The following is a 17,638-nucleotide window of genomic DNA, read 5'->3' as shown; positions in this document are numbered from 1 at the left end:
ACACTTTCTGTCTCCGTCTCTGTTTTCTCTCTTCTTGTTGCTTTCTTCTTCTTTTGCCTCACATGCCCTTGCTTTATTTCTGTCCTTGTCTTTCCTCAGTGCTCATTATATCATGAAGTAAAGAAACACTCATTTTGTGTCTTAGCTTGCTTCCTTGAGTGCAAATGAAAAATGTGATAGAAACTAAAAATCTCCTTCTTGTCTTTCTTCTCCTCTCTCAGGATGGCCTAGCTGTGCTGTGCTGTCAGTGGTCTATCAGCAGTGAGCTACCTGGACCAGAGGTGTGTAGTGGAACTATACTGTAAAAATATACTGCAATTCATTTTCTAATATTGGAAACAACTGACCTCAGGTCGGATTGTCTTGCCAGGAAACTCAGACAGCCTCAAAATTGGCTACGTTGCCTGTAAGATAAAATAAATCAAGTGCTCTTCAGCTTTTTTGTAAGTATGTTTGCAAATTGTATCCAGCTATTCTGTGTGACAACAAGGTAAAATCTGAATCTGAATCTCTGCTGAATCATTAAAATGCCTTTATTTAATTGACTATTGGCACTGTGTGAGTGGACTCTGTTCAAAGTACTTCCAACTATTTCAGCATTTCTGTAGTGTTTCTGTAGTGTTTTTTTATAGATGTGTATTGAGAGTAATTTTACTTCTAAGACCCAGGTTCTCTCCTGGGTCCGTTCCAGGATTTGTTCCAGTTGGTGCTGCAGTTGAAGAATGGCTATTATTTGGATATTTATATCATGATATGTGGACAAATGTGCTGTAATTGCAATTGTAATTTTTTGGGGGGAGAGCTTAACATTAGGGCCGGATGATGAATTTAATTTTTTCTAGCCGTGGCAGCAATTTCCCAGCTGTGGGATCCACCACAGCTAAATGAACATAAACACAGTATTTACTTGAACTGCTTAATAGTTGCTTAGTAGTTACTACTATTTTCCCCAGTAGGTGTGTACTGGAGGCAGCAGCAGGGAGCAGAGATGAGTGTGACCTCTTGGTTCCTGGTGAGCAGCGGGGGAACTCGCCACCGACTCCCCCGGGAAATGATCTTTGTCGGCCGGGACGACTGCGAGCTCATGCTACAGGTGAGGATGCTTAAGACTGATGAAAACATACACAGGCAACAGGTGTACTCATACAAATGTAACAAGACATATGCATATCCACACGCAAACACACACACCAACCTGTCTAACACATGCACACAGCCTGACATTGCTCTGGATCATCTGGTTACAATGATGACGCTTTCTCGTGAGTCAGTTCCCATGTGAGACAATGAAACAGTAATAAACGGAATTAGTCTCACATGATTAGCGATGATAGAACGGGATTTAATGCCCAGTAATCTCATTAACATAAAGATTCTGTCTCTGCTTGTGTGCTTTTGTTTGCTTTAAGAGGAAGAGTTAGCTTCAGTTGGAACACAAATGGCTTTGACAGATCACAGTGGTACAGATTACACAGATCAGGTATTAAAGGTGCTTTCTTACCTGTGTGTGTGCTAACATGATCCATATGAAAACACCACAGGAGCAAAGGCATAGGAAGGAGTTTGAGATTGGACTTTTCTTCTTGTTTGGCATAATGGTGGCTGTAACCCACTCATTATCGCTTGTCCAACGCTTGGTGGTGTTTTGTTCTTATTGCCATGGATAACTGGCCAAACGTCACATCACGTCAAAATATTTCCAGCGCAGCTACATTGGAGTTTGACAGGAGAAATTCTTTCAACGATCCAAAACATCAACATTACGTGTCAGGTTTTGGTGTCAGTCCCTCAGAATCAAAGAGCAAGGGTTTCTTTTGAGACTTACCATTTTGCACTATAATCAGGGCATTGCTGTTGACTGAGTACAGATGAGCCCTCAATGCTCTTGCAGTAACACAACATGTGTATATATAGATATGTGTGTGTGTGTGTGTGTGTGTGTGCGTGCTGAGGTGTAGTGTGTATGTGTGCAACTGTGCATACATACACAAAGTGAATGTGTATGCACGTGCGTACCAGTGATCGTTGTACTATTAATAGAAAGTGGGGCAGATACCTCTTGAGTTAGATCCTATCTGACTTGCTGGGTTCCAGTGGGGAGAGTGTGGCTGCAGTGTTCCCTGTTTTAACAATACATGCTGAGTGACAGTTCTCTAAAGCTCATATAGAGTAATTCTATTATTGATATCAGTGTCTGTCTCATAATCTTACTGGCAAGAAGACATTCAGGACATTCAGTGATGTTAAGCCTACATAACGTGGTATAAATTGTACTGTAGCAATGAGCAGGCTACTGTTTTTGTCTGCATGTCTGGATTTTGAGCTAAAGAAAGAAGCTAAAGAGATGCTATTCTGAAAATATTTTCAACTGGAGAGATCGATCAAAAAATGTAGTTCAAGACTATACTTAATCCATGTCTCTAAAACTAGACCTAGATTTTTATGATATATGATATATTATGTGTTGGGCTGCATATTGCTTGGGACAGATACATAATCCACACTGCCATAGTGCTGTTATTAATTTGTAGTTCGAAAATGTGATGTGATTCTCTGTTGTACAAAAAAACCCAACATTAACTGTTTTGATTTTATCATTAGAAAGAGAAAAATTATCTATCTTCAGGATGATATTCAGTTAGATTTTTTTCCAAGTTTATTTCTAATTATGTTAAGTCTGTTTTGTGACTTAAACACTCTAAATAGACATGACACCGACAGCGTCTTTGCACACCCATACTAATGTCACATAAACCTCTGGTAAACCTCTGGTAAATGAAACTTGAAAAATACTAGTCTTATTTATGGAAACACTTCACAGTTAGCTTTTCAGTCTGTTGATGCTAATTTTGTATTACTTCATCAACTGAACTAAAACCTCACACACCCTTTTCTTTGACGAGGAGTTGTAGCTTGGAAGGAGCTTCAGAAGTAATAAGGCTCTCACTTTACTGAAGCATGCAGAGTTGTGAAGGGTCTGTTTTACTTTACAAACACTTTCTCTAATGTGTCTGATGACCTCAGGGTCTACCTCTTGCTTGTGTGTGTGTGTGTGTGTGTGTGTATATTCTTGTACCCTTGTGATGTCTTTGCAAGGACAGACAAATGAGGAAAATCCTCCAAAGTGAGGACATTTTGCTGGCTCTCTCTCTCTCTCTCTCTCTCTCTCTCTCTGTGTGTGTGTGTGTGTGTGTGTGTGTGTTCTTAGAGCGGACACTTTGTTTAGCTGCTGACAGTTTCAACCATGTGACGGTTCTAACAAGCCATGGCCTCATCACATGGCTAGCTGTTAGAGATGCTGCTTGTTTCATGCACTGAATTGACCACACATACACACACACACACACACACACTCAAAACTGATGAGGATATCGAACTTAAAAGAGATTGTGTGACAGAGAATTATCACAGTGTTACATGAGTGTTGTTTTTTTTCCCATTACATTACATACCAATCAATGGTTTGACAATTCCGCTGTTTACAAACTATGCCATTGTGATCGGAATGGATTTTTATTTATTTATTTTTAAAACGCAGCCGTTACTAAAACCTACAATTCAAGATTCTTGGGAAGGAATGCAGTGAATACAGAAATACAGTCTCCATGTTGTCAGCCTGAATCAGAGTTCGGTTTTCTCATCTCTGGATAGCGACTGGATAAAAAATGTCAGAGAGGGTGTTGCAGCTCTTTCTGTCTCTGCATCATATCCGCTGTCTCACAGCTCAACTCCTCTGCAGTATGTGTGTGTGTGTGTGTGTGTGTGTGTGTGTGTGTCCCGTTGATGAATCAAGTTTGTCTCCCTCTTCCTCTTTCTCCTCTTTCTTTTTCTCCCTCCCCTCACACAGGATCCATGGGTGTTAAATCCTACAAACTCATGTTGGTAAAAGTTAGTTTAGTTAGTTTCCAATTCAAATGTGTTTACCTTGCCTGATACTTAAACACTTTGCAGTTATGCAGTGTAAAGCTTCAAATTGTTCTCCAATGATTTTTAAAACTACTTCACATTTGTAAATTAAGTTGATTGTGCACAGGTTCAGTAATGTGACAGTTTTTCTCTGGTCTGTCCTGCGGTGTGAGGTACAACAGACAGCTCAGTTCTTGGACTAATCTGATTCTATCCTGTTTGATCTAGCCTAATCTTTCTAAGATAATCTGGAGGACGGTTGGCTCTCCCTGCCGACCTGGAGTAGCTTCCTGTGGTTTTATCCAACCGCGCTGGGAAATAAAACAAACATCTGTCTTACTTCAGCCATTATGTATAAATAGTATTAGTATTAAATACTATTATAAATAGTATATAATTTCAAGAGTGGGCAGTCCTTCCTGGCGTATTTGCTCTTTGTGTAGACAAGGGGAGTGGCTGGGTAATAGTAAGGATTCGCTTGTGGATTTGAGAATCAACTACTAGACTCGACTCCTAGAAATTGAGAATTAGTCTTGACTTACTGCAGCACAATGGACTCATCTTGCCTGGATCCAGCCATTCAAATTGTTCATTTTGTGGTTTTCATCAAATTCATTGCTCATCACTCCCACTTTTTTTTTTTTTTTTAAATGTGTGATTCATGACTCTGGCTGGGATTTACTCTGACAAGGCTGTTCGATTTCACAACACTCAAACATTGTTAATGGATTCGGTTGAGTACCATTTGTGCATTCAAATATAGTGTCAAATATTACTGCTGTGATTGGTCAGGATGAGTGAAATCAAGGCTGAAAATTGAAATACCATTAATTTTTTAAATACCATTAATACCATCCAGATGATGAACTAATCGCTGAGGAATTCCTTTCACATAATCCATCTTAAATTTGACACCAGGAAAGCAGCTGCAGAACCTTGAATCACCACAATAAAAAAATGCAAAAATAAAAACAAGCAATTCTAGGACAAGGTCTCACCCCGTTCCATGCATTTTTTATTGATGTGTCTTATTTGGAGGACATTCTGACAGACGTTTGGAGACCGAGGCGCTGACAAGCAGCAAAATTGCTCAACTGTGAGGCAATGCATACTTCTAGATATGTATGACAACTCTGTGACAGTTTAACATGAAAAGGTTATTTACCAGAAAACCCCAATATATTCTGTCTTACCCTTTCGCCACTGACTTTTCTACCACAAAGAAGGTCACAGGGTCTTTGTTGGAAGCAATTTATCCTCAAAACAGCTGATGGGCTCAAATCTGGAGACCAGAGAAAATCAATACTTTCACCCCCAGTCCCTCTTTGCTCCACCATTCTCCTTTGTGTGTGTGTGTGTGTGTGTGTGTGTGTGTGTGTGTGAGAGAGAGAGAGAGACAGAGAGAGAGAGAGAGAGAGAGGTGTTACATTATACAATATAAGACAGAAGAAGCAAAGCATTACCCAAATTTGCCTGCCATAGAATGCAACTCAAGGTCAGTTAGACCATTGAAGAGACCTCCACAGAGAATATATGATTGTGTGTGTGTGTGTGTGTGTGTGTGTGTGTGTGTGTGTGTGTCCACATGTGCATGTATGCGAAGGTGTGCTTGTACTTTGTGCACATTGTCATTGAAATGGATGCACAGAGACATTGTAATGAGCAATGCCAATATGCTGTAAATTGATATCACATAGCAAATTTTTTTTTCTTTCTTGACATTGGATATTCATTCCACCACAAAGGTTTAACATACCGCAATTTACTCCAATGTCACATGCTGCCCTCCAATGGTTTGTAATCTAGTGTAAGAAACTGTTTATTCTGCAGTCCATGGTCAGGCTCACATTCTACATAGTCTGGATGCAGCCTAAGTGTGTGAAGGAATATTGAGGAAGAGCAGGACAAACTAACATGAGAACCGATTTAAAAAGCCACAGCGACATAACAGACATTATCAGGGCAGATGTGGACAGACAGCATCTGAACTTAATGAGGAAATCTCTATAATCACATTGAAGAGACGAGTGTGACCGCTGGTTTTGAGCTTACATGCTTGTGTGTGTTTTTGTTTGCAGTCCCGCAGTGTGGATAAGCAGCACGCAGTCATCAACTACGAGGCCGGCAGCGACGAACACAAAGTCAAGGACCTGGGCAGCCTGAATGGGGTGAGTAAACAGACGAAAATAGAAAAGACAGAGCGAGGTTGGGAGAGAGATAAAAGGACGGTGAGAGAGCGGGGAGGAGAGGAGAGAATAGAAGATGGGTCACATGATGGATGAGGTATGGGGAGAGATGAGAGAGCGAGTTTAAGCAAAGGGAGGAAGAAAGAGAGTGTTGAGACGGAGACAAAGAAAGACAGACAGAAACCTAGAGACATATATGAGGGATAGAAACAAAGAAATTCAAGGTAGAGAGGGATGAGGCTGTGCAAACATGGGTTAGAGGTTAACGTGTTCGTTTGGTAGTCAATAGGACTCCAAATCAATCTCTCTGTTAATGAAGATTTGTATCAAGGCTGAGGTCAATTGGAATTCAAATCCAATTATACAAACCACTGCTTAAGCCTAATTGAAAATCTATTAATCTCTTTTTGCTTCTGTGTACATTGTGGCTTGGCATCAAAAGAAATAAAGGAAAGGATTGCACTTTAAAATGTCTATTTTAAGACAATACCTCTTTGTCTGATAAAGGACGCAGCCAACTAATTCTATACATAAAGGTAAAAAGATAAATATGAAACGCAGTTAGCAGAGAGACAAACCCATCTTCTTATTTATTGAGGACGGCTCTCCAAATCCACCCTTTTTCCAGGCAAGTTAACTGAGAACACATTCGTTTTTTTACAACAACAGCCTGAGGAAGCGGTTGCCAGGCGGAGAAGTTACATCAATACACACATCCGCACACTAGGGATCTGTCCAGTGCAACTACAGTCTTCACTGGGGCAGTCAGGTGCTAGGAAAGATCCACCCTAAAGCACTTAAACACTGTTAAAAAAAACAGATATTGGTGATGTACCTTGCATTTCTGGGCCCATTTTGTTGTTTGGTGGTGTGTTCTTCTAATGTTTTTCCCACGGTTATCAAGCCAAATATAGGTCACAAGATGCCATGTCAAGGTATTTGCAGTGTAGCTACAGCAGAATTTAATAGCAATTTTCAACTATCTAAAGTGTAAACGGTAAACGTCAATCCCTTGTATCAAAGAGGAAGGGCTTCTTTCCAGACTCACCATTTTGCACCAGCGTTCAACAATCATACAGAAAGAAATCCATCATAGAGGAGGAAGAGATACCAATTTCTTCAATTACCAAGTCCAGGCCTGCTCTCTGGGATTTGTGAAAGGCATTCTGGGAAATCACTACCTGAAGTAGCAGTAAACGAGGCGGGTTGAGGGAAAGTGGAGACACCAAACAAATAAATCCTTCTTTCCTGGAATGCGTTGAACATCACAGATTGATGATATCGAACAGTGTATCTGAGGGTGGGATTTTCCTTTAACGCTTACTGTGCCAAGGTTTATCTGTACCTATTCAACTAAAAAGCTGTATATATGACATTATACCACGTGGAACAAATATCAGCCTTGTGTTACCCCCTTTTTTGGAAACCCTACACCTCTCTTAACCTCTGTCTTTGACTCTCTAGAGTACAGATGTAAGATTCCTTTCGCCACATGGTGTGAGTCATGTGTTTAGCACTGGTTGTAGTGATTAGCGCCCAGTCATAGCCCACTAGCTCAGATACATGTATATCCCATATCCTCTCTGGCTGTCAGACAGGAAGCCGGGGTTAGAGCCGCTTCCTGCTGTGTCATTAACCATTGGCTCTGATCCTTCTTCTGTGGTGGTGCTGTCCTGATTCACGGGAAGTTCTCTCCTGCTGAGTCAGTGGGTATGAAGGGGTTTGACACAGTCGTGAGTAACAAGCCTGAGTGCAACCAAAAGTGGCCTGTGTTTTTGGCAGTGTCGCTGTTTACTATCTCAGAGGAAACGTTTCATTGCCGCCGCAACTGCCGCAACGGTGTTATCAAGCTGATGTGATTTCATCTAACTGGAGGGGAGAAGGGGATGTTTTATTGCTACGGCAGTGCGCGTGTGATTGAATTTCATTTGCAGCCTAATGAAACCTGATCTGTCTCAGTGCTGCATAGTCGAAGGAGGGGTGAAGGAGAGGGAAGTGGGAGTGGGAGAGAGAGACAGAGAGAGAGAGAGAGAGGACAGAGAGGGACTGGGACAAGAAAGAGGAGAGAGAGAAAACAGTGTGCTTTTCAGGGCATTTTCCCTGGCTGTGCAGACAACCTGACAGCTTCCTATAGAGACACCACAATCGGCTGACTCAACTATGCATCGTGGCTGCATTTAGGACCTCTCTGACCTCATTTTTTTTTTTTTTTTTTTTTTCAGTGATCTTGTCAATGGTGATTTATATGTCGCTCATTTATCATTTGTGATTTATAAAACTAATTAATACAGATAATTCAAGTTACTCTTTATGTCTTTATAGATGAAAATGTGCATAGCCTTGTTATAGTGGTCCAGGTTCACATTGACACAGGAGAAACAGTTACCTGCCTACAGGGAGATAACACGGGTGGGTTGACACACAGTCAACAGTTAACAAGGCCTATATATTCCATATCAGCCTGAATTGTGTTTCTTTAGAAAGTGTGTGGGGAGAAACCGGCAGAAACAGAGCTGCCAGCTTCTTGAACTAGACATAGCAGGGTGTGACCTACCAAGGAGGGAGAAGAGAGAAGAACATTGTTTGCTAGCACAGTAAGCCAGCTAACTAAACCTAGCTGCACTAGCCGAGCAATAGTTGGCAAGGAGACACCTAGAAATGGTAAATAAAAAGAGAAAAATTAATGAATGCACTCCCATAAGAAACCTGTGAGGGAGGAGGCCTGTGAGCAATCCCCTAACAGCACTATGATTCATCACACACATGATTCATTGACGTAGCAAATCCTGAAACCCAGACTCAGGAGAAACAAAATTATCCTAGCAGAGTTGATATTTCTAGTCGGACACACATGTGGACCAATTACATTAAATGTATGTTGTTTTGTAGTGTCCAATTTTATGTACAGACCTGTTCTCAGCGTAGAAAAAATTCAGTAGTCTGTTACTGGATTCATGTTCATGATTATTAACTACCATGTTCTTGTTTGTCCTGCCTCTGCCCTCTCCTTGCAGACCTTTGTAAATGATGTCCGCATCCAGGAGCAGATGTACATCACTCTGAAGCTGGAGGACAAGCTGAGGTTTGGATATGATATCCTTTCACCTGGGTGGGACTATTAACCTCGTGCCTAACCTGTGCCCCAATGGGAACCAGCATGGCTTTACATCCCAGTACATGCTTTGTCCTTCTACCCCCACTATTTTCAGACTGTCCTTACTGTGTACCATCTGACATTATTGTAGGAGGTAAGGATTGCCAACTTTCATCCTTAAACTATAGTTTATGTAACTAACTTTATTAGCAAGGACGCTTTAGCCTATAGAGGGATACAAAGTGACTGTAGCCTGTAGAAAACAGACATGTAAGAGTGTAGAGACGACTGTCACCCTCTCACTCTTCCACTGATATTTGTCACATTTTGTCTGCTGCTTCCATCACTCTCTCTCTGTCAGAAGTGTTATCTCAATTTGAAGTCTCTGGATGAGTAAATCGTATACAGGGAAGTGTTATGTGTGTCTGTGTGTGTGTATGCAGGTGCATGAAAGTTTTTCTGTTGCTGCCACTATTTCCTTAACCTGTCTGCCTCACATACCAACCTGTTCACGGTGGTGAGAGGAGAGCTCACTGTGCCTGAGGAGGCCCTCAAGGTAAGACCATACATACACACACACACACACACATGCACACACACAGACACTGCCCATGCCCCAGACACAACTCACTGCAACATTTATTACCAAAAAACACACTCCTATAACACACTGCCAAGCAGGAATTGCATCAGAGACAACTCAACTGAATACAATGTATTGTGAGACAAGACAACATACTTTTGTACAATCTTAAATTTTCAACTTGATACCATATTATTATACTATTATATTATATCTCTCCCCTCCCTCCCTCTCCTTTTCCCCTCCATCTCCCTCTATCTAGCATGAAAAGTTCACCAGCGGTCTCCAGCTTAGCAAGAAGCCGTCCAACGGTGAAACCACCAGCACCACCGCCGCAACCAAGTCTCCCATGAAGACCCCAACCAAGGTGCCCAAGTCCCCCGCTGGCAGCACCCCGAGGCCAGCGGAGAGCAGGGCAGCAGACGGGGTCACCTCCTCCGCGGAGACAACAGCTAAACATGCTGACACTCACAAAGGAGAGGAGAGGATAGGAGGTGAGAGAGAGTTGTGACAGTGCATGAAATATGAACTTGTCTCAGGAATTATACTCATATTTTTTTGTATCTATTGCTAGTATCTAATGTCTAATGTGTGACAAGGCTATTCGCTGTGTATATTAGGCCTACTATTTGAGTTCTTTCCTCAAATTTCAGACTTATTGAATGCTACCGCTTCTGTAAAGCAAAATATCCATCCTTTTTTTGTCTCAGAGTGTATGCGCTCATTTTACTTTATAGTACACAAGCAGAGGCTCAGAATACATATTTGAACACCATGTTGTTTATCCAAACACCCAATCTCACAGAGCTGTATTTATCTCGTGGAAGCTCAGTGGTCCAATCACAGAGCTGAATTTATTTCTTAGAGAAGGCTGAGTGGCTTTGCACACAGTTTAGAGGTGCTTTTGTCAGCTGGTTTTGTCATTTCTTCTCTCAGTAGGTACAATTACATTTAATACCTGGGGCAGGTCTTTTGACATAAGCAGCTACTGCTGTAGATTCACATGCATGCAATGATAAATTAATCTAATTAATGTTTCAGTCTACTTTGCACCAGTGATTAATGATGCTTTACTTGGGAACTAGGAAGGTTGAAATGATAACAGAGAAGGGATAAAGGGAAAAGGGAAGCAAAGGGAAAAAGATGCAAGCTGTGGCTGCATTGCATTGTGGACTATTGAGGCTGCTGTTGGATGAGAAATTGGTATCTCTTCTTCTTCTACAATGGATTTCTCCCTGTATGATTGTTGAAGGTCGGTGCAAAATAGTGAGTCTAGAAAGAAGCCCTCGCTCTTTGATTCTGAGGGACTGACACCAAAACCTGACGTTTACTGTTGATGTTTTAGATTGCTTAAAATCTGTCGGCTATCACACTTTGTGGTAGCTGTGCTGGAAAACATGAATAAGAAAAATACACCGCCAAACGGCAATACACACCCAGAAATACAAGGTGCATTGCCAATATCAGATTATTTGTGTTAAAGTGTTTTAGGGTGGATTTTTACTTTAGAAAAATAAGTTGATACACTTGAATAAGGCTATTGTAAATGAAAGTGTGGTGGGATTTTATCTCAGGCCAGTAGGGGGTAGATGTGGTCAGAACGGAAAGGTCTTTACCCGCCACACCAACACCCAGTCACTCTGTCTCACCATGAACTTTGTTTAGGTCTGAAGTTGTCCCTTATAAGTGACATCACTGACCAGGCTGTTGTCCTGGCGGGGGTCCTGGCTAAGCCCCAGATGTTGGAACGGGGCCACATGGGGCTTGTCTGTTTGCCCAGATTAACCAGTAACAGGGTCACAGAGTCCCCTGATAGTGTGTGGCATCAAACCCATATGCCACCGCCACTTTTCTTAAAAACACGCTAACACACATGGACACGGAAGCATGCAAACATACACACACAGTGCTGCAGTGCGTGGCATATTGCCCCATCTGCTACCAGCGTTTTTAATGACAGACTCCCTGTGGATCTGTAGATGTAATCCTACAGTGTTGCTACTGTAATATCAGGTCTCACCCAGATATATTATATCTCACAGTAAACAAATACTTTCAGCAGCTTTTATACGGAAGGCCTCTACTTATAACACCCGCAATTTGGCTCAGTACATGTCTCATTATCTGCTTTACAGTGATTAAACTTACATTGCGCTGGGTAAGAGGTACTCCTAAAAATGAAATATGTGGCAAAGTAGGCAGCTGGTTTGTAATATCCTCTCTCGGATGTGGAATGCATTCTGTGAGCCAAGTCCGTTTGACTCGAGGAAAAGAGAGGTTACCACAGGAAGCTCATCTCATGTCAGCTTTCATTCTTTTCTATAATGCATGGAGGACAGAGGGGCAAGTGGAAAGTCCCTTTTTTATTTAAAATCTGTGTGTGTGTGTGTGTGTGTGTGTGTGTGTGTGTGTGTGGAGAGAGAAAGTGACACAGAGAGAGATTTTCTATCTGGTTTTTAGGGAGCCTGTGTAACATCTGGCCAGGGACTACAGATGAAAATGAAAAACTCTGGCACATTTATATTCTGACTAATGTTTATTAATGTGCACTGTCCCTGTTAAAATAAACCAAATAAATAAATAAATAAAGAGAGAAAGTGACAGAGATATAGTGTGTGTACGTGCTTGTGTATGTGTGTGTATGTGTGTCTATCCTGCTGCTAAAGTTCTGTAAGTAGGTCAGTGGTGCAACTAATGCCGACCAGACCAGAGCTCCCAGTGAGGGGAATTAACACACACACACACACACACACACACACACACACACACACACACGAAGCAGCTGGGTTCACTTTGTGGCATCATGATACAATGACCAATTTATGTAGACAGTACCCTTTATAGACAGTACATAATAAACATGTTAACATTCATCAGTGTTGATGATTAAAGTTACAATAATAATACCCACTGTCTGCAAAGCTTATTGAAAATGTGTGTGTGTGTGTGTGTGTGTGTGTGTGTGTGTGTGTGTGTGTGTTTGTGCGCGTCCCAGGGGACATTGCGGCACTGCACCGCGGGACCCCCCTGTACGGCCAGCCGTCCTGGTGGGGGGATGGGGATGCAGATGATGAGAACTCCTTCAAACAGGAAACCAAGTCATCCAGCAAGAAACATGACAGCTCCGTGTCAGGTAGGAACTTTTCAATATTAACTTCCCAGTAACAGCAACACACCATCTCTTGTTCCCATACTGTAATTCAAACATACTGACACAGATAGACAGAGTCATAGATGTTCAAAGTGCCAGTGTCCTACAGGCTGCAGTGAAAGAAAGCTGGTTGATTTTTTACATAACGCCCCTGCATTTTTAACATTTTCCAATGCATTTTCAATCGTTTGGCTTGGAGCAAACATTGTGAAAAATCTCTTATGCATGGTGGAAAATGTCACCCACAAACATGAATAAATAAAAAATAAAATAAATAAAAAAAATAAATGCCGCAAAGTTGGAGGTTGAAAGTTTCTGCAGGACACCAACAAAATTTGTGCTGCACATAAAATGGTAAGATAAAGTCAACCTTAGACACACTGTCTATTGAACTGGTCTGTAGATTATGAACGGTCAAACAGGTTTATATTTAACTGTGTGAAGGTCACATCTAAATACACTGAGTTTATCTCCCTTTTTTCATTTCAGAATCAGCTTATCTTTTAGAAAATAGCGTGCTACGTGATCGTATACAGATGTTATGCTGTGCCAAGTTGAATCATGCAGTAATTCATGAGTGTTTTGCCTCTGTAGTGAAATGGTAGCTTGATCTTAATGCCCCCAAGCTCAGTTTATCTGCTCTGTTTGAGTTGGGGGGTAATGGCCAGCCAGACTCTGTGTATGTGTGTGTGCGTCTGTGTGTGTGTGCAGAAGAATGCCTGTGTGACAGCGTATGTCCAAGTGCACACAAAGGGTTTTTTCTGTGCATGCATGTGTGTGTCTGTTTGCCTCTGTGTGTGTGTGTGTGTATATAGTGACCGTTGGCCTGGGGGATCCCGTTAACTGGCGGCGGGTCGCAGGAGTAACAGGATTAGAGGCTACACCAATAGTATAACAGCTTGGTGATATAAACTCTTTCTGTGCCAGGCTGGTCTAGTCTAGTCTAGTCAGGGGGGTGGGAGGAGGAGGGTTAACCAGACAAGACCTTTAGAGCAGACTGAGGCTTTCCTCAAATCTCTTGTCACATCTGGACGGATAGACCAGCAGAGTCTTCCCCACCAGCCTGAAAAAGGAATACTTTACTTATCAGCATTTTTAACCAGGCGGATCATTTCAGAGCTATTTCTATACGTTGTACCATGGAGATTTGGCTGTAGATTGCTTGCTGACTGCAGGAAAATGCACTTTTCTTTCTACCGGAGTGAGATTAGAAAAGGACTGTCAATTTGGGAGTAAATCCGTGCAAGCATGGCCGGGTGATTTGAAACCCTGGAAGCTTTTCAAAATTTGGGGCGAATGGGATTGGGTACTTCAGTCATGGAAGTGGGTGAGTAGAGGGCATTTTGCCTTGTTGGAACATTTACTTTCAGTGCTGCATGGATGTAGTGATGTTGGATTTATTTTGTGAGGCAACTGTGTGCCAGCCAGGGCTTGTGGCACTATTTATCATGTTTATTATGTTTATTTAGGTTACATGGATCTCAGCATCAAAAGAGGATCTTATCAGCACACTTGTTTTTCAAAGTGTGAGCATGTCCTCTATAATCTGCCCTGCTAACATCAGAGGTAGCTGGAGGGGAAGTGAAAGAGAGATAGAGAGGTTTGGGGCGGCAAGAGATTCTGCATGCATGTGTGCGTCAGTTTATTTGTGTGTGTGTGCGTGTGTGTGCGTGTGTGTGTGTGTGTGTGTGTGTGTGAAGGAACGCTCCCCCTCTCCCTCCCAGTGAATAGGCTGTGTTGTTGGAGTCCCCCTACCCTCCCACCCCCCTCCCTGTGTATTGTCACTCAGGCAGATTTGGTTACGCCATTGCACCAGCCCCCCCCCCCCCCCCCATCCCGCATGCATCCACCCGTCCTTGCTCTAACACACACACATAATACACACAGCGCTCAAACAGACCTCTCTCTCTCTCTACACTGGGGAAGTCATTAGCTAACCATTCTCTCATTCTGAAGTAAGTATCTCCAAATTCCTCATCTTCTTTGACTAATGGATCAGTTCAAGGGCTTTAAATTTGAAGCAATTTTGTTTTAGTGTGACTTTCACTCACTCCACACTTGCTCACTTTGTAACCTGTGGCTCTTTGAAACTAGATGCTATTCAGCCAGTTAGCTCTCTTTAGCTTTGAAGTTGTACTTTTAGATTTTAAATGACTGGTCAGTTTTGGTTGCATGGAAAATGATTGTGTAAACCAGCTAAATGTGTCATTTGAAGCCATTATTAGTATTAACATTGAATCCCACTCACCTTACAGCAGATCCCAAAGTCTGTTGTTAATGTATTGACTGTGCATATTGCCCTGACTGTCATTAATATGTAATGCTGTGGGTGTTGACAGTTTTAACCTGTGTGTGTAAATAGGCTCTAAATGATCATGTTGTTATGCATGACACATAAAAACACATCAAAGCTGATTGTATGAAGCCTAGTTTAATGTGTTTATGCTAAACCGACTAATAAGACTGGAAGCTACAGTACAGAGGGAGTTAGCGTGTATGGTATGATGTTTATATAAATGACATTAACTCATCCATGAAACACTTTATTTCACAGATTTAACTAGGTTCTTCCCAGACAAGTCATGTGACTCATAGTGACATCAATGGAAGCTTTGACATAGGAAGGACAGTACAGTATTAACAAGATGCAGGAAGTTCAGTCAGTTCATCAGATTCTTTAGGGAAGGAATAGAAAATGATAGAAATACTTAAATCTGTCTATCTATCTATCTATCTATCTATCTATCTATCTATCTATCTATCTATCTATCTATCTATCTATCTATCTATCTAATCTAGTCCAAGTTGTTGGAAGAGCATGGATGGAAACATGGCAACACTGTAGTCTAATCTTTCTCTACACAGAGTATTTTAAGTTCTCAGTTCATGCTTTGCATCTTAAGCATCGGTCTACATATTTCATTTGATCTCAAGTACCTCATATTCCCACTCAGTTTAAATCCTTGTTGTAAATCTTTCCAAACTTGCAGAGCAGCTTATGCTGGCAAGAGCTTATCTTGTTTCAAAAGATGAATCCAAAGAGAAGTTTCAGTAGCTCGGTTTAGCTGATAAGATTGAAGTGAAAAATGAGCGTTTTAATTCAGAAATTCTGTTTCCTGAAAGATCCTGCTGTGATCATGAGTCCTTTGGGGACTCTTATCAAATTTCTCAAAATATTACAATAACTGTAATGAGAAAATTTCCATTTATAATATTTTTCAACTAGTCACTCTATTCTGCAAAGCCTGTTTCTCTGTTTCTTTTTGCCATTTTGCCATATGTTCCTGCATTTGCTCACCAACATGAAGCAGATGGTTCCTCTAATTTCTGAAAGTATCATTTATCATATTCAGATCCCACAGAGGCCCCGGTCGTTAATATGAACAGATGAGAAAATAAGTGCTCCATATTGTTTATCAGTGTGTGCCCCAAAGCAGATTTTAAACGGCTGTAGCAGCCCATCTTGAGTCTTGAGTGACTCACTTGACTTTGTGTGTGTGTGTGTGTGTGTGTGTGTGTGTGTGTGTGTGTGTGTGTGTGTGTGAGAGAGAGAGAGAAAGTGACAGGCAGAGAGAGGGACAGAATGCTTGTGTGGTTGTTTGTGTGGCATCTGTAGCTTATAGGGCTGCACACTCCTCCAGATAGAGACAGTAATTCTGATAAATGGTGAGACAGAGCGGACACTGATTGAATTGGTCCATATGGGGCCTAGCTTGACCTTTCACCTTCGACTTTTGATAATGACCCCTAGTATTCAGCTCTCACTGTGACAGTGCGGCATTGAGATCTTATTAAACGAATAGATGCCTTCCTCGAATAGACGCCCAAGATACAGATGGATTTTGTTAAAATAAACCAAACAGATTGTTTCCCAGCAGCTACATCAAATCCTGTACAATATTGAGGAACTGAACTATTGAAAAATAAAGAAGTGAAGACTTGTGACTACTCATAGGTTTAGAGATATGACATAAACTTTTTGAGCAATGGGAAAACTTCAGAATACAAATAAGTAGCATATGAGTCATATCATCTTTACGTGTTTTCCAACCTCAGACAGCAGAGAGGCGCGTCGAGGGGAGAAGGCTAAAGAGGACGGCCTTCATGCGTCCACCGGCCACGATCCCAGTTACTTTGAGATCCCCACCAAGGAGGGAACCATGGCCACTAACGGCATCCACGAGATCCCCACCAAGGACACAGAGGGCACCGCCACTAACGCTCACACCGCTGCAGGTGAAGTTCATATTTCATTCATTCTGTTATTCTTGAAGATAAAATAGTCAAAAACAAAACATAATCTACACTAAATTATAATGAAGAGTTTGATAAACCCCTCTTGAGTGTAAATATGGTGGCTGTGTGATCAATAAAGAACTTCATGTTCCATTAGAATGGAATCATTACCATATTAATTTTGAGACATTACCGCATAATTACCGTAAAACACAGGAGACCTTCGCTGAGAAGATTGGCAGCGCCTAGTGTTCTCTGCACTGCATTTTACATTGAGCGCCATCTAGTTGGGCTTCACGGGAAATCTGCTTGATTGCTTTAAAGGAAGATTGCTGTATGACACAAAACAGGAATGGGGAGCTGTTTTTCCTGCACAAATAGAGCTGAAACCTTCAGTTTCTCACAATGGCAGGTGGTGGAATGGTTGAAAGGTTGATGGAAAAATCACTTCCAACATGTTTATCCTCTTCAGTAAAGCGAAA

At 41.6% G+C, this 17,638-nt stretch overlaps 1 protein-coding gene across 1 annotated transcript in view; it reads left to right on the top strand.

Moving 5' to 3' along the window:
* Positions 1 to 220: 220 nt before the first annotated feature.
* cep170aa (centrosomal protein 170Aa) overlaps positions 221 to 17,638 on the top strand; it is a 39,015-nt gene continuing 21,597 nt past the window's right edge. Inside the window, exons 1-8 of the mRNA XM_071537683.1 lie at positions 221 to 281; positions 954 to 1,093; positions 5,985 to 6,074; positions 9,107 to 9,185; positions 9,684 to 9,742; positions 10,032 to 10,263; positions 12,765 to 12,902; positions 16,977 to 17,156. Coding sequence (XP_071393784.1) covers positions 989 to 1,093; positions 5,985 to 6,074; positions 9,107 to 9,185; positions 9,684 to 9,742; positions 10,032 to 10,263; positions 12,765 to 12,902; positions 16,977 to 17,156 — 883 coding nt within the window. The 5' untranslated portion in view covers positions 221 to 281; positions 954 to 988. The remainder of the gene's footprint in view (positions 282 to 953; positions 1,094 to 5,984; positions 6,075 to 9,106; positions 9,186 to 9,683; positions 9,743 to 10,031; positions 10,264 to 12,764; positions 12,903 to 16,976; positions 17,157 to 17,638) is intronic.

The sequence above is a fragment of the Centroberyx affinis genome, unplaced genomic scaffold, assembly GCF_046629955.1.
Source record: "Centroberyx affinis isolate AG114_WGS23_722 - 3 ecotype Tasmania unplaced genomic scaffold, CSIRO-AGI_Caff_v1 ptg003106l_1, whole genome shotgun sequence".
NCBI classification, from domain to species: Eukaryota; Metazoa; Chordata; class Actinopteri; order Beryciformes; family Berycidae; genus Centroberyx; species Centroberyx affinis.
Note: the sequence above shows the minus strand (reverse complement) of the source record. Positions and strands in the feature narration are given on the sequence as shown.